Consider the following 25,492-nt stretch of genomic DNA (forward strand, 5'->3'; position numbering starts at 1 on the left):
GTCCCCTATCCCCCCCAGGTCCCCTATTCCCCCCCCCCCGGACCCCCCAGCCCCCCCAGGTCCCCTACCCCCCCCCCAGGGACCCCCCTATCCCCCCCAGGTCTCTATCCCCCCCCAGGTCCCCATGGCTCCCCCAGGACCCCCATAGCCCCCCAGGTCCTCTACAGCCCCCCCCCCCCGGGCTCCATAAGCCCCCCCATACTCCCCCGGGCTCCATAAGCCCCCCATACTCCCCCAGGCCCCCTCCAGACCTCCTGCAGTCCCCTATACCCCCCCAGGGCCCACAGACCTCCTATAGTCCCCCCAAGTCTCCCTGACCTCCGTGCCCCCCCCCGGCTGCCCCATGGACCCCCCCCGTACCCCTATAGACACCCCCAAAGACCCCTATAGCTCCCAGGGGACTCTGCCCCCCCCCCCCCCCCAAGCTTCTCCAGGCTGTGCCACGGTCCCCTATAGCCCCCCCCCCCAGATACCCCATAGCCCCCCCGTAGTCCTCCGAAGCCCTCCCGGGTTCTCCACACCCCCCCATGTACCCTACAGACCCCCCCCCAAATACCAGGGGGGTCATCTATGGGGTACAGGCACCCCCCCCAATCCTCTTAGGCTGCCCCATGGTCTCCCATAGCCCTCCCCAGCACCCATAGGTCCCCATGGCCCCCCCCAGACCCCCCCATAACCTACCTATCCCCTCCTTACGGCCCCTGCAGCCCCCCCAGTACCCCAAGACCCCCGTGGTTCACCCCAGAGCTGGGTGCAGGGTGGGCTGGGGGGGCCGTGCCCCCCCCCCCAGTCCCTGGAAGGCCTTGAAGGGGCCACATTTGGTCCCTTAAATATTAAACAGCCCCGGCGATAAGGGAGGGGCTGCTGCGGAGCCGCTCCCCGGGGGGGTCCCCGGGGATTTTGGGGTGTTCAACACCCAAGTGGGGGGGGCTGGGAAGCCCCTGTCCTGCGCAGCCGTGGGGGACAGGGTAAAATTTGGGGGGGGTGTCCCCAAATTGCCCCTCGGCCGGGCGGGCTCTGAGCTGTGCCGGTGCCCGGAGAAAGCCGGGGTTATTCCGGGGTACGGCTGAACCCCGCAACCTGCCCTGGCCAGGCTTGGGGTGTCCCCCCTCCCGGGCGCTGGGGTCCCCCCCTCGTCGGCGAGGCCAGCTGCCGCCGGCCTGGCCTTCGGGCCTTATCGGCGGCGATAGCGGCGGCTATAAATCCCCCCGGCCGGGCCGGCGCGGCCGAGCACCATGACGGCGGCGTTGGGGCTGCTCTGGCTCGTGGCCTTTGCCAGCGTGGGGGGCGGCGGGGGGCCCGGCCTGGCGTCCCCCCTCCCGGAGCCGCGACGGGACATGGCCCCCGTCGCCGTCCTCTCGGTGTCGGAGCAGGAGCTGAGCAGCGTCTCGGAGCAGCTGTACAGCGCCGATGAGAACCGCGCCGGCAGCGAGGACATCGTCCTGCACCTGCAGCACCGGTCACCGCCGACGAGGTCGGCGCCGGCATCGACTATGCCACCCAAAGGTGGGGGCTGAGGGGGGCAGCGGGGCAGGGTGGGGGGCCCTGGGCACCTCCCCTCACCCGCCGGGCTGTCCGTCCGTCCGTCCATCCACCCACCCACCTGTCCATCCTTCCACCCATTTATCCACCCAACTGTCCGGGCGTCCGTCCATCCGTCTGGCCTCTGTCCATCCATCTGCCTGCCCGTCCGTCTGTCCGTCCATGAGTTTGTCTCTCCGGTCATCTGTCTGTCTACCCCGGCCCCTGAGGTCCAACTATCCGCCCTCTCCTGCTCCCGTATTCCCGTCCACGCACCCATCCGTCTGTCCACCTGTAGCCACCTTTCTGTCCATCCATCCACACCCACCTGTCTGCCCGTCCTTCCATCCATCCCACATCTCCATCCCACATCTCTCCATCCTGCATCGCCATCCCGCATCTCTCAGTCCCACATCTCTCCATCCCGCATCTCTCCATCCCGCATCTCTCCATCCCACATCTCCATCCCGCATCTCTCCATCCCGCATCTCTCCATCCCGCATCTCCATCCCGCATCTCCATCCCGCATCTCCATCCCGCATCTCCATCCCGCATCTCCATCCCACATCTCCATCCCGCATCTCTCCATCCCGCATCTCTCCATCCCACATCTCCATCCCACATCTCCATCCCACATCTCCATCCCGCATCTCTCCATCCCGCATCTCTCCATCCCGCATCTCTCCATCCCGCATCTCTCCATCCCGCATCTCCATCCCACATCTCCATCCCTCATCTCTCCATCCCACATCTCCATCCCACATCTCTCCATCCCACATCTCTCCATCCCACATCTCTCCATCCCACATCTCTCCATCCCACATCTCCATCCCACATCTCTATCCCACATCTCCCCATCCCGCATCTCCATCCCACATCTCTCCATCCTGCATCTCTCCGTCCCGCATCTCTCCGTCCCGCATCTCTCCATCCCGCATCTCTCCATCCCACATCTCCATCCCGCATCTCCATCCCGCATCTCTCCATCCCGCATCTCCATCCCACATCTCTCCATCCCACATCTCCATCCCACATCTCCATCCCACATGTCTCCATCCCACATCTCTCCATCCCGCATCTCCATCCCGCATCTCCATCCCACATCTCTCCATCCCACATCTCCATCCCACATCTCCATCCCACATCTCTCCATCCCACATCTCTCCATCCCGCATCTCCATCCCGCATCTCCATCCCACATCTCTCCATCCCGCATCTCCATCCCGCATCTCCATCCCGCATCTCTATCCCACATCTCTATCCCACATCTCTCATTCCACATCTCCATCCCACATCTCCATCCCACATCTCTATCCCACATCTCCCCATCCCGCATCTCCATCCCACATCTCTCCATCCTGCATCGCCATCCCGCATCTCTCAGTCCCACATCTCTCCATCCCGCATCTCTCCATCCCGCATCTCTCCATCCCACATCTCCATCCCGCATCTCCATCCCGCATCTCCCCATCCCACATCTCTCCATCCCACATCTCTCCATCCCACATCTCTCCATCCCACATCTCCATCCCGCATCTCTCCATCCCGCATCTCTCCATCCCGCATCTCCCCATCCCGCATCTCCATCCCACATCTCTCCATCCCACATCTCTCCATCCCGCATCTCTCCATCCCACATCTCTCCATCCCGCATCTCTCCATCCCGCATCTCCATCCGCATCTCCATCCCACATCTCTCCATCCCGCATCTCCATCCCGCATCTCCATCCCGCATCTCCGTCCCGTCCCTCATCCACCCCATACCCCTTCCCAAACGCCCCTTCCCGTCCCCGTGACCGCCCTCCTCCCCGTGTCCCAGGCTCTTCTCCTACGTGGCGGAGGCTCGGCTCTTCTCCCAGCCCACCTTCTCCCGCTTCCTGGCCCTGCTGGACAACTACGAGGAGGTGACGGGCCGCGACGAGACGGTGACGGCCGAGGAGGAGGAGGAGGAGGAGGCCTTCCTCGACGCCGTCTTCCAGACCCGCGTCATGGCCACGCTGACGGGCTTCTTCCTCGCCAAGGGTAGGGGGTGAGGATGAGGAGGGCCGGGGGGGGGGGTGGCCGGGCGGGGGGTGGCTGTCCCCACGGCGGCGGTGTCCCCCCAGGGCTGTACCCCTCGGAGGAGGCTTTCCGGGCTGACCTGAAGGAGATGTGGTTCGGGCTCTACTCGCGCTCCGGCGGGAAGGCTCTCGACTCCTCCGGCTTCGAGCACGTCTTCCACGGTACGGGGGGGGGAACACGCCGTGGGGACAGCGGGGACACTGAGGGGACAGGGGGACAGGGGGGATGGAGTGGGGGGGGACACAGGGAGGAGGTAGAGGATGGAGCTGAGGGACGTGGGGACATTGGGGACAGAGTTCGGGACGGGGGTGACAGGGAGGACGGAGTTGGGGGGGACATGGGGACATTGGGGACGGAGTTGGGGGATGCCGGGACAGGGAGAATGGAGTGGGGGGACGTGGGGACACAGGGGACGGAGTTGGGGGGCGGGGCGGACAGGGAGGATGGAGTTGGGAGGACGTGGGACATTGGGGACGGAGTTGGGGGACGCCGGGACAGGGAGGATGGAGCTGAGGGGACGTGGGGACACAGGGACGGAGTTGGGGGCGGGGGGGACAGGGAGGATGGAGTTGGGAGGATGTGGGGACATTGGGGACAGAGTTGGGGGGGCGTGGATGGATGAGGATGGAGTGGGGGGACCCAGGAAGGATGGAGAGGATGGAGCTGAGGGGACGTGGGGACATTGGGGACAGAGTTGGGGGACAGGGGTGACAGGGAGGATGGAGCTGGGATGACATGAGGGGACAGGGGGGATGGAGTGGGGGGGACACAGGGAGGAGGGAGAAGATGGAGCTGAGGGGACATGGGGACATTGGGACAGAGTTGGGGGGACGTGGGGACATTGCGAAAGGAGTTGGGGGTGGAAGGGACAGGGAGGATGGAGTGGGGGGACGTGGGGACATTGGGGATGGAGTTGGGGGGCGGGGGGGACAGGGAGGATGGAGTGGGGGGACGTGGGGACATTGGGGACAGAGTTGGGGGGCGGGGGGGACAGGGAGGATGGAGTGGGGGGGACGTGGGGACATTGGGGACGGAGTTGGGGGTGGAAGGACAGGGAGGATGGAGTGGGGGGACGTGGGGACACAGGGGATGGAGTTGGGGGGCGGGGGGGACAGGGAGGATAGAGTGGGGGGACGTGGGGACATTGGGGACAGAGTTGGGGGCGGGGGGACAGGGAGGATGGAGTGGGGGGACGGGGGATGGAGCTGGGGGGGTGGGTGGGTGAGGATGGAGTGGGGGGACCCAGGAAGGATGGAGAGGATGGAGCTGAGGGGACGTGGGGACATTGGGGATGGAGTTTGGGGACAGGGGTGACAGGGAGGATGGAGGTGGGGGACATGGGGACATTGGGGACGGAGTTGGGGGGTGGAAGGGACAGGGAGGATGGAGTGGGGGGACGTGGGGACATTGGGGACAGAGTTGGGGGGCGGGGGGGACAGGGAGGATGGAGTGGGGGGGACGTGGGGACATTGGGACGGATTTGGGGGGTGGAAGGACAGGGAGGATGGAGTGGGGGGAACGTGGGGACATTGGGGACGGAGTTGGGGGTGGAAGGGACAGGGAGGATAGAGTGGGGGGACGTGGGGACATTGGGGATGGAGTTGGGGGACGCCGGGACAGGGAGGATGGAGTGGGGGGACGTGGGGACACAGGGGACGGAGTTGGGGGCGGGGCGGACAGGGGGGATGGAGTTGGGAGGATGTGGGGACACAGGGGACGGAGTTGGGGGACGCCGGGACAGGGAGGATGGAGCTGAGGGGATGTGGGGACACAGGGGACGGAGTTGGGGGGCGGGGGGGACAGGGAGGATGGAGTGGGGGGACGGGGGATGGAGCTGGGGGGGCGTGGGTGGGTGAGGATGGAGTGGGGGGACCCAGGAAGGATGGAGAGGATGGAGCTGAGGGGACATGGGGACATTGGGGACGGAGTTTGGGGACAGGGGTGACAGGGAGGACGGAGCTGGAGGGACGTGAGGGGACGGGGGGATGGAGTGGGGGGGACGGGGGGGAATGGGGAAGATGGAGCTGGGGGAACGTGGGGGACAGGGAGGATGGAGCGGGGGGACGCAGTGGGGACATTGGGGACGGAGTTGAAGGGACACGGAGGGGTGGGGACGATTGAGCTGGGGGGGACGGGGCGGATGGCGCGGGGAGGGTTCGGGGGGACGGGGAGGCTGGAGCTGGGGGGACAGGCGACGTGGGGCTGAAGGGATGGGGAAGGTGGGGCTGGGGGCCGTGGGGCGGGTGGGGGACACCGCCTGACACGGGGACGGGGACGGGGACGCGCCGCCCTCACCTGCGGTGCCCAGGGGAGATCAAGAAGGGGCAGGTGTCGGGGTGCCACAGCTGGGTGCAGCTCTACACCCTGGAGCGCTCGGGGCAGCTCAACTACCTGAGCTACAGCTACGACGGGCCCGTGAGTGCGGGGACGGGGACACCCGGGTGGGGACAGCTGCCATCGCCGCAGGGACCCCGGCTCCTGCCAGCCCCCGGGGTCCCCATCCCCGCCACCAGCACCCGCAGGGTCCCCAGCCAGGGCCTCTGTCCCCTTGTGACCTTCCCCTGGGTGCCGGGGACCCTCAAGGTCCCCGTCATCGCTAACCCCTCCCAATAATGTCCCTAGAGACCCCATGACTGGCCTCACCCCCCCACCCTGCCACTCTCCCTGTCCCCAGCGCCCCTGTCACCCAGCCCCGCGTCCCATCAGCCGTCCCCACCCTCCCGCTCGCCCCCCACCACCATCTCCCCCACCCGGAGCATCCCCAAACGTCCCCATCCTCACCCCGTGACCGTACCCGGGGTCTCCCCCCGTGACCGTACCCAGTGCCCCCTTGGTGGCCGTGCCCAATGTCCCCCCCCTCAACGTGTCCCCCTCCCCGCAGTGGGCCACCTTCCCCGACGTCTTGGCCCTGCAGTACCGCTGGAGCGGTCACCTCAAGAGCATCGGTTCCACCTTCGTGGGCTCCAGCCCCGAATTCGACTTGGCCCTCTACACCCTCTGCTACAAGACCCGACCCGACCGCCAGTGAGTGGGGGACCCACGGCTGGGCTGGGGTTTGGGGGGGGCCGCGGCGGGGTGCGGCGGGGCTTTTGGGGGGGTCACAGTCCCTCTCCTCGCAGGTGCCACGTCAGCCTGGGGGGCAAAGCCGCCACCGTCCAGACCTACTCCTGGGCCAACTCCTTCTACGGGACAACCGGCGCTTCGTGGCCTCCTCGTACCCCCTCAGCCCTGAGCCCCCCCAGCCCAATAAACCTCCGCTCGCCCCCCCGTCTCCCCGTCTTTGCTTGGGGGGGGGCTGCTGTTGTCCCCCCGCCCCGTGGGTGCTGGGTGCCAGCAGGGGCTGCACCCTGAGCCTGGCCCCCGGGGTGGGCTGGGGACAGGGACGTCCCCGAGGGCCCCCCCGTCCCCTCCCCGGGGGAGCCCGCGGCCGCCTGGCGTGGGCTGGGACGTGGTCTGCGGGGTGAGCGTCTTCCTGGCGGGTGAGTGGCTGCGTGCACATGGGCTGCATGCGTGTCCCTAGCGTGTCCGCCTGGCTACACGCATGTCCCTAGTGTGTCCGTGTCACTGTGTACGTGTCCCTAGCGTGTCCATGTGGCTGCACACATGTCCCTAGTGTGTCTTTGTCACTATATATGTGACCCTAGCGTGGCTGTGTGGCTTCACACATGTCCCTAGCATGTCCATGTGGCTTCATGCATGTTCCTAGCATGTCTGTGTGGCTGCACACATGTCCCTAGTGTGTCTTTGTCACTGTATACATGACCCTAGCGTGGCTGTGTGGCTGCACACATGTCCCTAGCATGTCCATGCGGCTTCATGCATGTCCCTAGCGTGTCCGTGTGGCTGCACACATGTCCCTAGTGTTTCTTTGTCACTATATATGTGACCCTAGCGTGGCTGTGTGGCTGCACACATGTCCCTAGCATGTCCATGTGGCTTCATGCATGTCCCTAGCATGTCCGTGTGGCTGCACACATGTCCCTAGCGTGTCCGTGTGGCTGCATGCATGTCCCTAGTGTGTCTTTGTCACTGTATACATGACCCTAGCGTGGCTGTGTGGCTGCACACATGTCCCTAGCATGTCCATGTGACTTCGTGCATGACCCTAGCATGTCTGTGTGGCTTCACACATGTCCCTAGCATGTCCATGCGGCTTCATGCATGTACATGTGGCTTCATGCATGTCCCTAGTATGTCCATGTGGCTGCACACATGTTCCTAGTATGTCTGTGTCACTGCATGCATATCCTTAGCATGTCTGGCTGTACAAATGTCCCTAGCGTGTCTATATGGCTGCATGCATGTCCCTAGCATGTCTATGTGGCTGCACACATGTCCCTAGTGTGTCTTTGTCACTGTATACATGACCCTAGCATGGCTGTGTGGCTGCACACGTGTCCCTAGCGTGTCTATGTCACTGCATGCATGTCCTTAGCATGTCTGGCTGTAAAGATATCTGTAGCGTGTCTATATGGCTGCATGCATGTCCCTAGCATGTCCATGTGGCTTCATGCATGTCCCTAGCATCTCCATGTGGCTGCACACATGTCCCTAGTGTGTCCATGTGGCTGCATGCATGTCCCTAGCATGTCTGTGTGTCTGCACGCATGTCCCTAGCGTGTCTGTGTGTATGCACGCATGTCCCTAGCGTGTCTGTGTGGCTGCACACGTGTCCCCAGTGTGTCTGGGGCTGCACAAGACTCTCATAGGTGCATGTCTAAGCGGTCCGGTGTGTCCCCAGCACACGCATGTCCCTGGCATGTCCCCAACCAGCACCTGCCTGCATGTGTGTCCCCCCGCGTGTACGTGTCCCCGTGTGTGCACGTCCCTGGTGGGCCCAGCAGCCGCGTGTCCCTCCCGTGCCGCTGTCCCCACCGCCCGCGTCCCCGGCATGTCCCCAGCCTGTCCCACTCGTCCGCCCCTGCCGGGTCCTGCCTGTCTCCCCGCCGCGTCCCCACTCGTCGCGGGCCGCCGGAGGCGGTGGGCGCGGGCGTGCTGGGCCGTGCCGTCCGACGGGCTTCGGCGTGTCCCAACGCGCCGACGGGGCCGGGCACCGCCACGCCGCCCCGGTGCTCCCTGGGTTCCCAGGCCCAACCCTGCACCCGCCGGCGGGCGCCCGTGCCAGCCCCACCGGGGTGACGCCAACCCCACCGAGGTGACGCCAACCCCACCGAGGTGACGCCAGCCAGGAAGCGCGGCCCAGCGCGGCGGTGGGGCCGGATGAACCGAGGGGAGGACGATGCCAAGCGGGGCCGAGCCCCGGGCTGAGCCATGACCCCGGGGACCCGGCGGGACCCTGCCCGCACCTAAGGGTGCCATGACCCCCCCCCGGCAGCAGGTGCTGGCCGCCATCCGGGCGGAGGTGAAGCGGCACGAAGGGGCCAAGAAACACGTGAATAAGTTGATTCGGTTGGTGGAGACGGTGCCGGATCCGCGGCTCCGGGCCAACCTCACCGCGTCCCTCCGCGTGGTGCAAGGTACGGGCAGCCCGGGGCCCGGCGGGGAGGGATGGGGGGACGGGGGGACAGACAGAGGGAGGGACGGACGGGCGGATGGATGGGTGGCCGGCCGGAGGGATGGATGGAGGGGCGGCCGGAGGGATGGACAGATAAGTGGAGGGATGAACGGGCGGACAGATGGGTGGCTGGTTGGAGGGATGGATGGACAGAGGGATGGACGGACAAGGGGAGGGATGGACGGACAGACAGTTGGACGGGTGGCCGGCTGGAGGAATGGGCGGACAGGCGGACGGGTGGCTGGTTGGAGGATGGATGGACGGAGGGATGGATGGACAAGGGGAGGGATGGGCAGACGGACAGATGGACGGGCGGCTGGCTGGATGACGGCTGGAGGGACGGAGGGATGGATGGACAGACAGACAGGAGATGACGTTGGGCCTCCCTGACCGGCGCCATGCACCCGGTGGTGCTGCCCGCTGGCACCCACGGCCATGCTGGGGTGCCCGTCCCAGCTCGGGGGGTCGCTGGGCCCCACTTCCAGCGGGGCCACCCCCAAACCGTGGGGCACCGGTGCCTGGCACCCCGCTGCGGCCAGGGCCCAATCCTGCCCGGTGCCGTGCCGAGGGCCCGGCTGGCCCCGCAGCACCGTCCCCCCATGGGGACCGGCCTGGGGACACGGGGTGGGCGCAGGGACCCGCCGAGGGCAGGGGGGGGTTGGGGGTCGCCAACCCCCCCCCTTTGCCGCTGCTCTGCCGTCGGGGTGGTTTCCGGTGCAACAGCCCCGGCGCTGCGGTCGGTGACGTGGAGCCGTTTCCTCACCTCCGGCGGTCGCCGAGGGGGGCCCTGCTGCCAGGGGAGGGGGCCCTGCTTTGGGGGGGGCCCCCACGCAGTTTTTTTTGGGGGGGGGGGGCTCTCCCACCCCACGGTCCCCCCGGTGGGTGGCCAGCAGGATGGTGTCACCGGGGGCACGGGGTGCTGGTGCACACCCCGCAGCCGGGTGCCGAACCCCCGCATCCCTGTGCCCCCCCCCCCTTATGTGCTGGCATCTCCCCAGCACGGTTGCCATGGCGACGGGAAGCAGGGGGATGCCTTGTTGCTAAGCGCCCGCAAAGTGGTACCCACCGCCAGCACCGATGGAGGGGGCACGGGACCCTCCCCAGGCCCCCCCGGTGCCCCCCAGGACCCAGCTCCTGCCCGGGGGGTGCTGCCCGCTGTGCCCCCACCCCAGGGGTGCGCTGCCCCTCCCTCCCGTCCCCCCCCCGACCCCCAACTCCGGGGGAAGCACTTGGGGGGTGGGGGGAGCAGGGCCTGGTGACATGGGATGGGGACACGGTTGTCCCGGCGGGGGGGTCAGACCCGGCGTGACCCCTGTCCCCTCCATGGTGTGGTGCCACAACGGCCACCCCTGAGCGACGGGGGGGCTGCTGGGGGGTACTGGGAGGGACTGGGCTGTACTGGGTGGGGGGGGCAGCATGGCACCATGGCGGGGCTGAGAGGGGCCAGACCCCCCAGCGCGGCATGGGGACAGGGTCCGGCCGGGACAGCGTGCCACCCCAGGGTGACAGGGCTGGGGTGACAGGGAGGGACAAGGGGGGGTGACAGAGAGGGACAAGGGGGGGCTCAGGGGGTGTCCCCCCATCCCTGGTGGGTGCCGGGGGGGCCACGCCGCGGTGGCTCGCTGTGGGCGGGTTGCTGGACGACGCGCCCGGCTCCGTCACGAGCACCGGAGACGTGCCAGCTCCCCGGGGACCCCACGCGGGGGGGGACACACACTCGGCCCCCCGCCCCACGGGCCACCCGTGTCCCCTCGGCCCTGGGCACCTCTGTCCCTCAGGGGTCATGGGGCTGGGTCCCCCCGTTCTCGGGTGCCGGGGGTGCCAGCACCCACCTCCCGGGCACCCTGGGGTGGGCACAGAGGGTCCTGCCCCGCCGAGCCTGAGCAGGCGCCGTGTCCCCAAGGGCCATGTCTGTCCCCAAGTGCTGTGTCCGTCCCGGAGGCCCGCGTCCGTCCCCAAGCACCACGTCTGTCCCCAAGCACCGCGTCTGTCCCTTGACACTGTGTCCCTCCCCAATCCTGTGTCCATCCCTGGGCCCTGTGTCTGTCCCTGAGCCCTGTCCCTGTCCCCAGGGTCCCATGTCCCCCCCCCCCCCCAGGACCCTCCATCTGTCCCCAGGCCCTGTGTCCCTCCCTGGGCTGCGCCGTGGGGACACACCGGTGTGGCGGTGTGCGTGGCCGGAGGGGTCACGCTGGCGGGAGGGGGGTCACACAGGCCGGGGAGGTGGCCGGGCGTGGCGGTGACGGGCCTGGCCCGGGTGCCACCGATGGGTGCCACCGATGGGTGCCACTGATGGGTACCACGACTGGTCCCCCATCACCAGCCCTGCCGTTGCCGTGGCAACGGGATGCGGAGGGTTTCCGCGCCGCTGCTAAAAAATGCCGGAAAAGAGGCGGACGGGGACTGCTTCGTGTCACGGCCCCCCCCGCGCCCCCCCCCACAGCCCCCCCCGCTCCCCACGGCCCCCCCACGCACCCCCCACAGCCTCCCATGGCCCCCCACGGCCCCCCGTGGTCCCCCCCCCCCAGCCTCCCCTGCCCCCCCCCGGCCCCCCATGCCCCCCCCCGCCTCCCCTGGTCCCCCACGGCTGCCCCATGGTCCCTCCCCAGACCCCCCCCGGCCCCCCCCCCGCTGCCCGAGGGGAGTGGGGAGGGTGCAGGGTGCTGGGGGGAGGGAAGAGATGGAGGGGCGGGGGGGGGGGGGCTGGAGGGGGGGTGCAGGGGCGGGGGGAGGGTCGGGCCGCGCGGGCAGGTGCCGGGACCGGCGGGGGGGGGGGTGGGGGTGGGGAGCGGGGCGGGGGGGGGGGGGCCCGGGAGCGCTCGCGCCTGCCCGGTAGCGGCCCCCGCCCCCGGCCCGGCCCCGGGAGCGGCGCATGGCGGAGAGCGGCGGCCCCGGCCCCCCCCGGCCGCGCAGGGCCCCCCCCCGCCGGGCCCCGGCCCCCACCCCCCACCCCCCCCCCCCCCCGCCGCCGCCGCCGCCGCCAAGGACGATCCCGTCGGGGCGCTGCCGTGAGCCCCGGGGCTGGGGGGTCCCGCGCATGGCCCCCCCCGCCCCATAACCCCCCTCCCCACAGCCCCCTCCCCCCCCGTAACCCCCTTCCCCCCTCCCCCCATCCCCATAACCCCCCCATCCCCCCACCCCCCCTCCCCATGCCCCCCTGTCGCTAACCCGGGGTGGGGGTGAGTGGGGTGGGGGTGAGGGGGGGGGGGGGGCGGGCCCGATCCCGGCGGGGGGGGGGGGTGGATTTGGGAAGTGTGGGGGGGGGGCGGCGGCGGTGCCAACCCCTCCGGGGGCGGGCGAGCGGGGAAGGCTTCGGGGAGGCAGGGCCGGGGGTGGGGACCGCACCGAGCATCCTCCCGGCACCGGCGGACGCGGAGCCGGGGAGGGGAGGGGAGGAAAAAAAAAGGGGGGGGGGGGGAACAGAGGGAAAGGGGGTGGGGGGGGTGGGGTGTCGGGGTCTGCCCTGCCCGCACCCATGAGCAGGACCACCGGCCTTCAGCGCCGGACCACCTACCTCATCTCCCTCACCCTGGTCAAGCTCGAGTCGGTGGCAGCCCCGGGGGAAGCGGAGGCGGCGGTGGTGGTGGCAGCGGCGGCGGGGGGGGGGCGGCGATGGACCCCCCGGGCGGGCGGTGGCGGCCGCTGCCCGCACCGAGGACCCCGGTGGAGGCAAAGGCAAGAGGCCGGAGCGGCTCTTCCAGCGCCAGGATGCTCTCTGGATAAGTACCACCGGTCCCCCCGACGCCCCGTTGCCCCCCGGTAGCCCCCGACCCCCCAGTCCCGGTCCGGTTCCCACGGGTGATGCTTCAGCCACCCCACGGGTGACCGAACCCCGTGGGGGACATGGCTCCGCTCGTCCCCGCTCACCCGCCTCGACGCCCGCCGCCGGCCCGCCCGCCGTGCCCCCCAAACCCGACCCGGCCTCGCTGCCCCCCGCCGTGCCCCCCAAACCTGACCCGGCCTTGCTGCCCCCCCCTCCGGCCGTGCCCCCCAAACCCGACCTGGCGTCACTGCCCGCTCCCCCGGCCGTGCCCCCCAAACCCGACCCGGCCTTGCTGCCCCCCAAACCCGACGTCCTCGCCCGGGGGGGCCAAGGGCACCTTGGAGGCGTCGGGGGAGCGAGGTCGGGCACCGACGTCCTCGCCCGGGGGGGCCAAGGGCACCTTGGAGGCGTCGGGGGAGCGAGGTCGGGCACCCCAGGAGGGTCCCCACCCCTCGGCACCCTCCCGGCGCCCGCTGCTGGGCCAAGCCAGCTGGGGTCACCCCGAGGGTGCCCCGGACGGGGGCAAACCCCCCACCCACCCGGCACCCGGGGTGTCTTCCCCGCACCCGTCCGCCGGCGCCCGCCGGTTACGCCTGGCCAGCACCAAACCCTTCAAGACGGTGACCACCAGCGGTGCCAAGGTGGGCCCCGACGCCAAGACGGGCAAAGGCACCCACAAAACCGCCGGCAGCCGCCTCTCCTGGCCCGAGGGCGAGGGCAAGGGGCGCCCCAAACCGGGGGGCAAAGCGGGTGCCGAGGGGGCACCCCGGCCGCCGGCGCGGGCTCGCCTCTCCCCCCGCAAAGGCAAAAGCAAGACCCTGGATAACAGCGATTTGCACCCGGGGCCGGGGGGGTTGGTGCCGGCACCCGCTCCCCCCCCTCGCCGAAACGGGGTTGAAGCGGGGGCGCGAGGGCGGCCGAGCCTCCACCCGCGACCGCAAGATGCTCAAGTTCATCAGCGGGATCTTCGCCAAGAGCCCGGCGGCCACCCCCACCCACCCCGCGCCCCCCTGGGCCCTGCTCAGCACCGACCTGGGCAGAGGCGCCTCCCCCAGTGAGTACCGGCCTGGGGGGGGGCTCATGGGGGGGCCCAGCCCGGATGCCGGGGTCCGCCGTGCTGTGCCTCAGTTTCCCCTGCATCCCCTCGGTGACCTGGATGCGGGAGAGATGGGGGGGGTGGGTACCGCCGGATGCCCACGTCCACGCGCCGGCTGGGCCGTGGGATGTTGTGCTGTGCCTCAGTTTCCCCGTGGTTGCCGGGGGGGGGGGCAGGAGGTGGGCGTGGGGAGGTTGGGACGGCGGCGGAGGGGGGGCTCGCGGACGCCTGGGTCCACTTGCCAGCCGTGCCCGTGTGGGGCTGTGACCTGTGTGGGGCAGAAGGACCCGTCTGCGCCCCACGGCTGGGGGGGGATCGCTGGGGTGCGGGGGCACGGGGGGGGGCTGGTTGGGGATCTGTGACCCACCAGGCAGGGCCACCCCCCACGCGGGGGGACCCAGGCGTCCTGGCCCGTGCCCGGCCTTGGGGGGTCCCGTGGGGCAGCCGACATGGGGGTCCTCAGGCGCCGGCCGTGGCGGGGGCTCCCGTGCCTCAGTTTCCCCATCGGGGCTGGCTCCATCGGGCTCAGGCGCCGACCCCTCACCCGTCTTTCTATCGCGCCGTCTGTCCGTCCGTCCGCTCCTCCGTCCCTGTCGTCTTCCGTGCGTCACACATTTCGCCCGTCCTTCTGTCCCACTCGCCCCACGTCCATCCGGCCGGCCACCCCATAGCCACCCTGGGTCCGTCCGTCCATCCCTCTGCGTCCCTCCGTCCGCCCTGCTCCCACCCCCGACCTCCCCAGTGCCGTGGGGCGCGTGGGCAGAGCCTGCCGGGGACCTGGGGGTGGCAGCGGGGACACCCGTGGGTGGCAGCTCAGTGACAATGTGCAGGGTGACAGGCAGTGGCGTTAACCCCTCGCCTGCCACGCACCTGGTGGGGGGGCAGCCCTGTGTATGGCACGGGGGAAACTGAGGCACAGGATGGGCAGGACCCTCTGCCCTGCCTCAGTTTCCCCTTCTCGTGGTGCAGGAGGTGAGGTGCTGCGCTGCCCGAGGCGGGCTGGGGGTGCTGGGCTGGATGTGTGAGGGGCGCAGGCAACGTCCTTGTGCCGTGCCGTGCCGTGTGCTTGTGTCACGCTATGTGCTTGTGCCGTGCCACGTCCTCGTGCCCTAAACACGCTGGTGCCTGCCATGTTGGCGTGCACCACGTCCACCACATCCTCCTGCCCATCATGGGCACCGCCGCGTCCTCGTGCCACGTTGCGTCCTTGCGCCCGTTCTGTCATCGTGCCACGCCGCCTCCTCGTGCCCCACCGTGTCCTGGTGCTCATCGTGTCTCCGAGACACCCCACATCCTTGAGCCACGCTGCGTTCTCATGCCTATCGTGTCCCCTGGCCACACCACGTCCTCGTGCCACGCTGCCACCATGTCCCTCTGCCCATCGTGTCCCCTGGCCACTCCATGTCCCTGTGCCACGCTGCCACCATGTCCCTCTGCCCATCGTGTCCCCTGGCCACACCACGTCCTCGTGCCACGCTGCCACCATGTCCCTCTGCCCATCGTGTCCCCTGGCCACTCCACGTCCTCGTGCCACGCTGCATCCTCCTGCCTGCCATGTGGACATGTACCACGTCCATCGCAGCCTCATGCCCATCATGTGCTGCATCACATCCTTGTGCCACGCCATGTCCCTCTGCCCATCATGTCCCTGTGCCACGCCGCGTCCTCATGCCACATCACATCCTGATGCCCGTTTTGTCCTGGTGCCCGTCGTGCCCTGGTGCCTATCATGTCCCCATGCCATGCCACGTCCTCCTACCATGCTGCATCCTCGTGCCCACCACATCCTTGTGTCCACCATGTCCTCGTGCCCACGGCCACATCCCCGTCCGTGCCACATCGTGTCTCTGCGTCCCTCCCGCCGCCCCCACCGGGCTCAGTGCGGTGCCGTTGCTTGGTGACGGCTCGTGGCTGCCCACGCAGGATGCTGCCAGCGGCGCTGCCGCAGGGCTGGGGGCGGCCGCGTGTCCCGTCCCCACCCCGGGCTGGGGTGCCGGGGGGTGCCAGGGGTGCCCGGGCACCGTCTCACCTCTCTCCTGCCCGCAGAGGCCTTGGTGAACAGCCAGGAATGGACCCTGGGCCGCTCCGTCCCCGAGATCCGCCTGGTGGGTACCGTGTCCCCGTGTCCTTGCCCCGTGTCCTCCCGTCCTCGGCCGCCCTGACGCCCCCTCTGCCCTCTCCCCAGGGCGTCCTGGGCAGCAGCAAGAGCGGGAAGTCAGCGCTCGTCCACCGCTTCCTCACTGGCTCCTACGTGGGCCTGGAGCCCACCGAGAGTGAGTGGCCACGGGGATGGATGTGGCCGTGGGGCTGGGCATGGCTGTGGGGTGGGCAAGGCCATAGGGTTGGGCATGACCATGCGATGGACAAGGTTGTGGTGCTGGGCATGGCCACGGGGATGGACGTGGCTGTGGGGACAGACAAGGCCACGGTGCTGAGCACGGCTGTGGGGTGGAGAAGGTTATGGTGCTGGACAAGGCCACAGGGATGGCCAAGGCCATAGGGTTGGGCGTGGCCATGGGATGGACAAGGTCGTGGTGCTGGGCATGGTCATGGGGATGGCCAAGGCCGTAGGGTTGGGCGTGGCCATGGGATGGACAAGGTCGTGGTGCTGGGCATGGTCATGGGGATGGCCAAGGCCGTAGGGTTGGGCGTGGCCATGGGACAGGTAAGGCCACGGTGCCGGGCATGGCTGTGGAGTGGACCAGGCCACGGAGATTTCCAAGGCCGTGGTTCTTGGCATGGCCACGGGGGTTGGACAAAGTCACGGGGACAGTCAAGGCCGTGGGTCCAGGTGAGGTCATGGCGCTGGGCATGGCCACGGCATGGCCAAGGCCGTGGTGCTGGGCATGGCCACGGGATGTTTGAGGCCACGGGGCCCGGCACAGCCACAGGGCTCCCCCCCTCTCCTCCCTCCGGCTCCAGGTGGTCAGTTCAAGCGCGAGGTGATGGTCGATGGGCAGAGCCACCTCCTGCTCATCCGGGAGGAAGGAGGCGCCCCGGATGCCAAGGTACGTGGGGGGCCGGGGGCCGGGGGGGCCGTGCCGGCCAGTGCCGAGCCCTGACCCCCGTCCGCGTCCCCCCCAGTTTGCCAGCTGGGCAGACGCCGTCATCTTCGTCTTCAGCCTGGAGAACGAAAGCAGCTTCGAGGAGGTGACGCAGCTGCACGCGCTGCTCAGCGGCTACCGGGGCACCAGCGAGGTGGCCCTGGCGCTGGTGGGCACCCAGGGTGAGCTGGGGGACGTGGGACCAGCCCCACGGGGACGGGGAAGGGGCGACCCCCCCCCTCACTCCCCTGCTCCCCCCCAGACAAGATCAGCTCCTCCAACCCCCGGGTGATCGAGGACGCCCGGGCCCAGGCGCTCTGCGGCGACATGAAGAGGTGCCTCTACTTCGAGACCTGTGCCACGTACGGCCTCAACGTCGACCGGGTCTTCACTGAGGGTGGGTGTCCCGGGGCGCTCAGCTCCACCGGCAGGGCTGGTGTAGCCGGGTGGGTGCGTGCTGGTGGTGGGGTGGGGACCGGGGCTGGTGGCAGGGGTGGGCTGGGGGCTGGTGAGCAGGTAGGACAGGGACCGTGGCCAGCATGGGATGGCAGTCGTGGTTGGGTGGGATGGGGACCGTGGCCAGCGGCTGGCATGGCTGGGGGCTGGTGTCCAGGTAGGACAGGGACCGTGGCCAGTGGGCAACAGAGATCATGGCTGGGTGGGATGGAGACTGTGGCCAGTGGCCAGAGTGGGATGAAGATCATGGCTGGGTGGGATGGGGACCGTGGCCAGTGGCCAGGGTGGGATGGGGACAGTGGCTGGGTGGGATGGCGACCATGGCCAGTGGCTGGCATGGCTGGGGGCTGGTGTCCAGGTAGGACAGGGACCGTGGCCAGTGGGCAACAGAGATCGTGGTTGAGTGGGATGGAGACTGTGGCCAGTGGCCAGAGTGGGATGAAGATCATGGCTGGGTGGGATGGGGACCGTGGCCAGTGGGCAACAATCACAGTTGGGTGGGATGGAGGCTGTGGCCAGTAGCCAGGGTGGGATGGGGACCATGGCTGGGTGGGATGGGGACCATGGCCCGTGGCTGGGGGCTGGTGTCCAGGTAGGACAGGGACCGTGGCCAGTGGGCAACAGAGATCATGGCTGGGTGGGATGGAGACTGTGGCCAGTGGCCAGAGTGGGATGAAGATCATGGCTGGGTGGGATGGGGACCGTGGCCAGTGGCCAGGGTGGGATGGGGACAGTGGCTGGGTGGGATGGCGACCATGGCCAGTGGCTGGCATGGCTGGGGGCTGGTGTCCAGGTAGGACAGGGACCGTGGCCAGTGGGCAACAGAGATCGTGGTTGAGTGGGATGGAGACTGTGGCCAGTGGCCAGAGTGGGATGAAGATCATGGCTGGGTGGGATGGGGACCGTGGCCAGTGGGCAACAATCACAGTTGGGTGGGATGGAGGCTGTGGCCAGTAGCCAGGGTGGGATGGGGACCATGGCTGGGTGGGATGGGGACCATGGCCCGTGGCTGGGGGCTGGTGTCCAGGTAGGACAGGGACCGTGGCCAGTGGGCAACAGAGATCATGGTTGGGTGGGATGGGGACCATGGCCAGTGGCCAGGGTGGGATGGGGACCGTGGCTGGGTGGGATGGGGACCGTGGCCAGTGGCTGGCATGGCTGGGGACTGGTGACCAGCTAGGTTGGGACTGTGGCCAGTGGCCAGGGTGGCACAGGAGTCATGGCTGGGTGGGATGGGGACCATGGCCAGTGGCTGGGGTGGGATGGGGACTGTGGCTGGGGTAGGATGGGTCCGTCACCAGTGGCTGAGGAGGGATGGGGCCCATGGCCGGATGGGATGGGGACTGTGGCTGGGGTGGGACGGGAGCCACGGCTGGGTGGGATGGGGACAGTGGCCGGTGTCGGCGGTGGGATGGGGACCACGGCCAGATGGGATGGCGACTGTGGCCAGGGTGGGCCGGGAGCCACACCCAGGTGGGATGGGGACCGTGGCCAGGCGGGTTGGGGGTCTCGGCAGCGTGGCCCGCCTGACGCAAGGCTTTTGGCGCAGTCGCCCAGAAGGTGGTGGCGCTGAAGAAGCAGCAGCAGCTCATGGCGTCCTGCAAGTCCCTGCCCAGCACCCCCAGCCACTCGGCCGCATCCACCCCCGTCGGGGGCATCCACCCTGGCCAGGTACCCCCCCGGCTTGCCCCGCCCCGGCCGGGCGCTGCCCCCCCCTCGCCTGTCCCTCCGGCCGTGGGGTGCCGGTGCCGGGGCTGACCCCGTGTTCCATCCAGGCCAGCAACGGTGGCCACACCAGCGACTACTCGTCCTCACTGCCGTCCACCCCCAACGTCAGCCACCGGGAGCTGCGGAGCGAGACCCCGGCCCCCCTGGGCACCCCCAGCTCCCTGCACCGTGGGGCCAAGCGCCGCACCAGCCTCTTTGCCGTGAGTGCGCCAGGAGCCCTGTGGTGACAGTGGCGGACATGTGGCACCTGAGGTGTCCCCCTGGCAGGGTGGTGGTGGCACAGGGGGGCACGTGGCATCTGGGGCGTCCCCCTGGAAGGGTGGTTGGGCAGGGGGCCATGTGGCACCCAGGGTGTCTCCGTGGCAGGGTGGTGGCAGTGGGGGCCACGTGGCACCTGGGGTGTCTACCCAGCAGTGGGGGGTGCGCAGTACCGGGGGTGTCCCTCTGGCATGGTGGTGGTGGCACAGGGGGACATGTGGCATCCAGGGTGCCCCCCCCCCCCCTCCAGCAGGGTGGTGATAGGGGACACACATGGCACCTGGGGTGTCCCCACCATGGAGCTCTGGTAGCGGGAGATGTGTGGGGCACCCCAGGGTGTCCCCACAGTGGTTGGGGACGTGGCACCCCGGGTGCCCCCAGCGGTGCCACACGTCCCACCGACCTGTCCCCTGTCCCCGCAGACGCGTCGGGGCAGCGACTCGGAGAAGCGGAGCCTGGACAGCCGGGGCGAGGTGGCGGGCAGCGGCCGCGCCATCCCCATCAAGCAGGTCGGTGGGGTGGTTGTGGTGGGACATGACAGGGTCCCCAGCTGTCCCTTCCCTGTCCCCCTCACCGTCCCTTCGTCCCCAGAGCTTCCTGCTGAAGCGCAGCGGCAACTCCCTCAACAAGGAGTGGAAGAAGAAATACGTGACCTTGTCCAGCAACGGGCTCCTCTTCTACCACCCCAGCATCAACGTGAGTGTCCCCGTCCCCACCCCTGTCCCCACGGCGAGGGGGAGCCCCGGTCTCAGCCCCTGCCTGTCCCTGTGGCAGGACTACATCCACAGCACCCACGGGAAGGAGATGGACCTTCTCCGTACCACCGTCAAGGTCCCCGGCAAGCGCCCGCCCCGTGCCATCTCCGCCTGCGGCCCCTCCGCCAGCATCAATGGGCTGGTGAAGGACGTGGGCGGGGGGACGGCGCCCGAGGGTGGTGGTGAGTACCAGGGCAGTAGCGGTGGCGGTGGAAGGGGGGGGTCCAGGGGGACCCCCGTGTCACCGGTCATTCCCCACCCGCAGCCGTCGCCTCCCCTGTGGGGCTCAGCCTCCCCCCGGAGCCGGGGATGAAGGGCGCGGGCAAGGCTGAGCGGTCCCTGCAGCGCTGCGCCTCCGCCTCCAGCGCCAAGCTCTCCGGCTCCGGTGAGTGTCCCCGTCACCTCTCACGCTTGTGGACCTGGCCACCTCCCCAGGACAGAGCCATGACCTTGCCTGTGGTGGCCCCACTGAGCCCGGTGGCTCCTGGTGAGCCTGGGGACCCAGTGGCCCTTGGTGGCCCTGGCGAGCCTGGAGGCCACAATGAACCTGGTGGCCCTGGTAAGCCCAGTGGCCCCAGTGACCCTGATGGATTTGGTGACCCTGGTGGCTCCTATGGTCCCGGTGACCCTCATGACTCTGGTGAGCCAAGTGGCTCTTGTGACCCTGGTGGCCCCAGTGATCCTGGTGAGACCAGTGGATTTGGTGACCCTGGTGATCCGAGGGACCCCAGTGAGCCCAGTGACCCTGGTGGCTCCGGTGACCCTGGTGAGCCCAGTGGCTCTGGTGGACTTGGTCACCCTGGTGGCTCCAATGGCCCTGATGACGCCAGTGAGCCCACTGGTCCTTGTGACCCTGGTGGCCCTGGTGACCCTGATGATGCCAGTGAGCACACTGGTCCTTGTGACCCTGGTGGCCCCGGTGACCCTGGTGAGCCCAGTGGTGCTGGTGGACTTGGTGACCCTGGTGGCTCCAATGGCCCTGGTGAGCCCACTGGTCCTTGTGACCCTGGTGGCCCCAGTGAGCCTGGTGAGACCAGTGGACTTGGTGACGTTGGTGGTCCGAGGGACCCCAGTGAGCCCAGTGACCCTTGTGAGCCTGGTGACCCTGGTGAGCCCAGTGGCTCTGGTGGACTTGGTCACCCTGGTGGCTCCAATGGCCCTGATGACGCCAGTGAGCCCACTGGTCCTTGTGACCCTGGTGGCCCTGGTGACCCTGATGACGCCAGTGAGCACACTGGTCCTTGTGACCCTGGTGGCCCTGGTGACCCTGGTGAGCCCAGTGAGCACACTGGTCCTTGTGACCCTGGTGGCCCTGGTGACCCTGATGACGCCAGTGAGCACACTGGTCCTTGTGACCCTGGTGGCTCCGGTGACCCTGGTGAGCCCAGTGGTGCTGGTGGACTTGGTGACCCTGGTGGCTCCAATGGCCCTGGTGAGCCCACTGGTCCTTGTGACCCTGGTGGCCCCAGTGACCCTGGTGGCCCCAGTGATCCTATTGAGCGCAGCGACCCTGGCGAGCTCGGTGGCCCCCAGCACCCCAGCCTGCGGGTCTCTCAGCAGACGGCCCCCCCACCTTCGAGGCCATATCCAGCCCCAGCAGCTCGGGCAGAGACCCGCCACCATCGCCCATGATCGACAGGAAGAAGCACCGACGGAAGAAGCTGATGACGCCGTCCAAGACAGAGGGCTCGGCCGGGCAGGCGGAAGGTGAGAGCCGTGGGGATGGTGCCCCGAGCCCCGGTCACTCGGGGACGGTGGCCACGGAGCCATGGGGACAACGCCACCACACCCCGCGGGGATGATGCCCCAGGATGCTCCAGGGCTCTGGTGAATGGAGGATCTGGGCCTGATCCTGGCCCCCCCCACCCCTCCTTGCCACGCTCAGCCACCGCTGCCCTGCCCACGCGTTTCCCCCCTCTTGCTCTGCCACCGCCTGCCACCCCACTGCACCCCGGCGCTGTCCGCCATCCCCCCCAGGGCTTTGCGGGCTCCTCTTGTGACTCTCTCTCCCCCTTTCCTCTCTCTGCTCTCGCTGCCCCGGACCCTCCGCAGCCAAGCGCAAAATGTGGAAATTAAAAAGCTTTGGTAGTTTAAGAAATATTTATAAAACAGGTAACATGGTGCGTGGCGCGTGGCCTGCTCCACTCATGCATGTGGCTGTGTCCCATCCTCGCCTTGCCGCCATCGCACCCCCTGCCCCATCCTCCCTTCCCTGCCCGTGGGCCGGGCAGAGACGGGGGGTCCCCGGGAGCGGGTGGGGACCACCGGGGTGGGCACCCCTTTGGGTGCAGAGGGGTGGATGTGGGGGGGCTGGGATGGGTGCTGGGGCAGCCTGGCACCCCCTGGGCGTGGGACCCCCCGCCGCGCCCTCCGGCCCCCTGTCCCACCGCCCGCCGGGGGGGTCTCTGGTCCCGCAGAGGAGGAGAACTTCGAGTTCATCATCGTGTCCAGCACGGGCCAGACGTGGCACTTCGAGGCGGGCAGCTTCGAGGAGCGTGACGCCTGGGTGCAGGCCATCGAGAGCCAGATCCTGGCCAGCCTGCAGTGCTGCGAGAGCAGCAAGAACAAGGTAGGACCCCGCAGGCGGCCGGGGGGCCACGACGCCACCGCCCCACCGCCCCACTCACCACCCGCCCCGTCTCCCCCAGGCTCGTATGGACAGCCAGAGCGAAGCCGTGGCTATCCAGGCCATCCGCAACGCCCGGGGCAACTCTCTCTGCGTGGACTGCGGGGCACCCAGTGAGTCTCCTGGGGGGCAACCGTGGGGGGGCCATTGGTCACGCGGGGCCACGGGCCATGTGGGGACCATCGTTCGCATGGTGCTATGGGCCATATGGGGCCATGGGTCTTGGGGTGCCGTTGGTCTCATGGTGCCATGGGCCATGTGGGGCCGTGCAGTGTCATTGCTCTCGTGGTGCCGTGGGCCATGCAGTGCTGTGGGCCTCGTGGAGCCGTGGGGCGCCATTGGTCACGGGGTGCCACGGGCCCTGCAGTGCCATGGGTCAAGGTGTGCCATGAGCCGCATGGTGCTGTGGGGTGACACGGTGCCACAGGCCATGGGCCACCCAATAACCAGGGCAAGGAAGCACCACGTGCCACATGACACCATGGGCCATCTAATGCTGTGGGCCATGTTATGCCATGGGCCACCCAATGCCCCGGGCTAGGAAGCACCATGTGCCACATGGTGCCATAGACCACCTGATGCCACGGATCACATGATGCCATGTGCCACACGATGGCATGGGCCACGTGGTGCCATGGGTCACACTGTGCCATGCACCATGGGGTGCCATGGGTCACACCGTGCTATGCACCATGGGGTGCCACAAGCCAAGGGGTGCCACGGGCCATGCAATGGCCACACGCTGCCATGGGCTGTGCCATGGGCTGTGCCATGGGCCAGGCAATGCCACGGGCCACACAATGCCCCCGGCGTGGTGCTGACGGTCTCTGTGCATCCCCCCCCAGACCCCACCTGGGCCAGCCTGAACCTGGGGGCCTTGATCTGCATCGAGTGCTCGGGGATCCACCGCAACCTGGGCACCCACCTGTCCCGCGTGCGCTCCCTCGACCTGGACGACTGGCCCCGGGAGCTCACGCTGGTGCTGACGTCGATCGGCAACACCACTGCCAACAGCATCTGGGAGAAGAACCCGCAGGGCCGCTGCAAGCCCACCCACGAGTCGTCCCGGTGGGTGTCTCCTCCCCCTCCCCACCCGTCACGTCGCCGCCGTGCCACCTCCCCGGTGCCACGTGGTCCCTGATGCCACCCGTCTCCCCAGGGAGGAGCGGGAGTCGTGGATCCGGGCCAAGTATGAGCAGCGGCTCTTCCTGGCACCGCTGCCGGCATCCGAGGCGCCGCTGGGGGAGCAGCTCTTCCACGCGGTGCAGGAGAAGGACCTGGAGATGGTGCTGCTGCTCCTGGCCCACAGCAAGAAGGAGCAGCTGAACGTCAGCACTGGCGACAAGGACCGGCGCACGGCGCTGCACGTGGCCTGCGACATGGCCCTCGTGGTCATCACCCAGCTGCTGGTGTGGGTATGTTCGGGCGGGGGTGAAAGGGGGGATGGGGTGGTGGCAGGGGGGCCGTGGCATGGAGTAGGGGGCATGGGGTGCCCGTGGGGCACATGGAATGGTTACAGGGACCATGGCATGGCTAGGGGACAGATAGCGTGGTCCTGAGGACTATGATGGGGCTATGGGGGACGTGGTGTGGTCATGGGGACCATAGCACGGCCAGAGGGCAGATGGCATGGTTATGGGGACCATGACATGGCTATGGGGGACGTGGTGGGGTCATGGGGACCATGATGTGGCTATGGGGGACATGGTGGGGTCATGGGGACCATGACGGGGCTATGGGGGACATGGCGTAGTCATGAGGACTATGACAGGGCTATGGGGGACGTGGTGTGGTCATGGGGACCATAGCACGGCCAGAGGGCAGATGGCATGGTTATGGGGACCATGACATGGCTATGGGGGACATGGTGGGGTCATGGGGACCATGACGTGGCTATGGGGGACATGGCATGGTCATGGGGACTGTGGCACGGCTACGGGGGAGACAGCACGGTCATGGGGACCATGACGGGGCTATGGGGGGACGTGGCATGGCCATGGGGGACTCGCACCATGCCAAGCGAGACAGGATGGCCACGGGGGAATGTGCCATGACCAGGGGGATGTGGCACAGCCACAGGGGATAAGGCACATCCGTGGGGGACACGGCATGGCTACTGGGGACGTGGCATGGCCACAGGGACCATGTCACGGGGGCCAGGGCCGGCGACACGGGGCAGCTGACGGGACGGCTGTGCCCGCAGTACGGCGTGGACGTTCGGGCGCGGGACGGGCAGGGCCGCACGGCGCTCTTCTACGCCCGCCGCGCCGGCAGCCAGGAGTGCGCCGACATCCTGCTGCAGCACGGCTGCCCCGGCGAGGGCCCCGGTGGCCCGGCCACCCCCGGGCTGCGCCGCAAGAGCAGCTGTGCCAGCATGGGTCCCTGCGAGCCCCGGACCGCCCTGGTATAGCCGGCGAGGGGCCCGGCGCCTGCTCGGCATCGCCCTGGACTGCGGGTGCCCGTGGGCCCCGGCTCGGCCCCGGCGTCACCCACTGCCGCCCCACGGTTTGTATTTTTGATGCTCTATTTATTATTCAGCTCCCGCCGGGGTCTCTTCTGGTCCTGTCCCCCTGCCCGTGCCAGGTCCCACCCCCACACCGGGGCTCACGGTGGTGGCACCGCCACCGCCCAGACGCCCGGTGCCACCGCGGCCCCCTCCCCATGCGTCA

General features: G+C 68.8%; 2 protein-coding genes across 2 annotated transcripts; both read left to right on the top strand.

Annotated features, from left to right (window-relative positions):
- The first annotated feature begins 1,235 nt into the window (after window positions 1-1,235).
- LOC132320323 (uridylate-specific endoribonuclease C-like) lies at window positions 1,236-7,195 on the top strand. The gene is given in 9 exon segments (XM_059832598.1): window positions 1,236-1,458; window positions 1,461-1,506; window positions 3,341-3,543; window positions 3,627-3,743; window positions 5,891-5,997; window positions 6,464-6,606; window positions 6,702-6,769; window positions 6,772-6,850; window positions 7,165-7,195. Coding segments are annotated over 9 exon segments (1,017 nt in total).
- A 1,704-nt stretch (window positions 7,196-8,899) lies between these two features.
- On the top strand, window positions 8,900-25,233 carry AGAP2 (ArfGAP with GTPase domain, ankyrin repeat and PH domain 2). The gene is made up of 19 exons (XM_059832666.1): window positions 8,900-9,059; window positions 16,003-16,061; window positions 16,142-16,229; window positions 16,879-16,964; window positions 17,041-17,182; window positions 17,263-17,397; window positions 19,006-19,127; window positions 19,232-19,384; window positions 19,865-19,951; window positions 20,034-20,138; window positions 20,217-20,379; window positions 20,463-20,576; window positions 21,755-21,904; window positions 22,250-22,309; window positions 22,615-22,766; window positions 22,846-22,936; window positions 23,669-23,891; window positions 23,983-24,238; window positions 25,027-25,233. Exons 1-19 carry the CDS (start codon window positions 8,900-8,902, stop codon window positions 25,231-25,233), a joined length of 2,553 nt encoding a protein of 850 aa, XP_059688649.1.
- The last annotated feature ends 259 nt before the right edge of the window (window positions 25,234-25,492 follow it).

Source organism: Gavia stellata, chromosome 35, assembly GCF_030936135.1.
Source record: "Gavia stellata isolate bGavSte3 chromosome 35, bGavSte3.hap2, whole genome shotgun sequence".
In the NCBI taxonomy this organism is placed as follows: domain Eukaryota; kingdom Metazoa; phylum Chordata; class Aves; order Gaviiformes; family Gaviidae; genus Gavia; species Gavia stellata.

What these genes read in the sequence shown, in the direction of transcription:
- AGAP2 (XM_059832666.1), top strand. Translation starts at nt 8,900, where the DNA reads ATGACCCCCCCCCGGCAGCAGGTGCTGGCCGCCATCCGGGCGGAGGTG. An exon ending in GTCCCTCCGCGTGGTGCAAG is followed by an intron (nt 9,060 to 16,002) that starts GTACGGGCAGCC and finishes TCCTGCCCGCAG; the next exon opens with AGGCCTTGGTGAACAGCCAG. An exon ending in TCACCCAGCTGCTGGTGTGG is followed by an intron (nt 24,239 to 25,026) that starts GTATGTTCGGGC and finishes CTGTGCCCGCAG; the next exon opens with TACGGCGTGGACGTTCGGGC.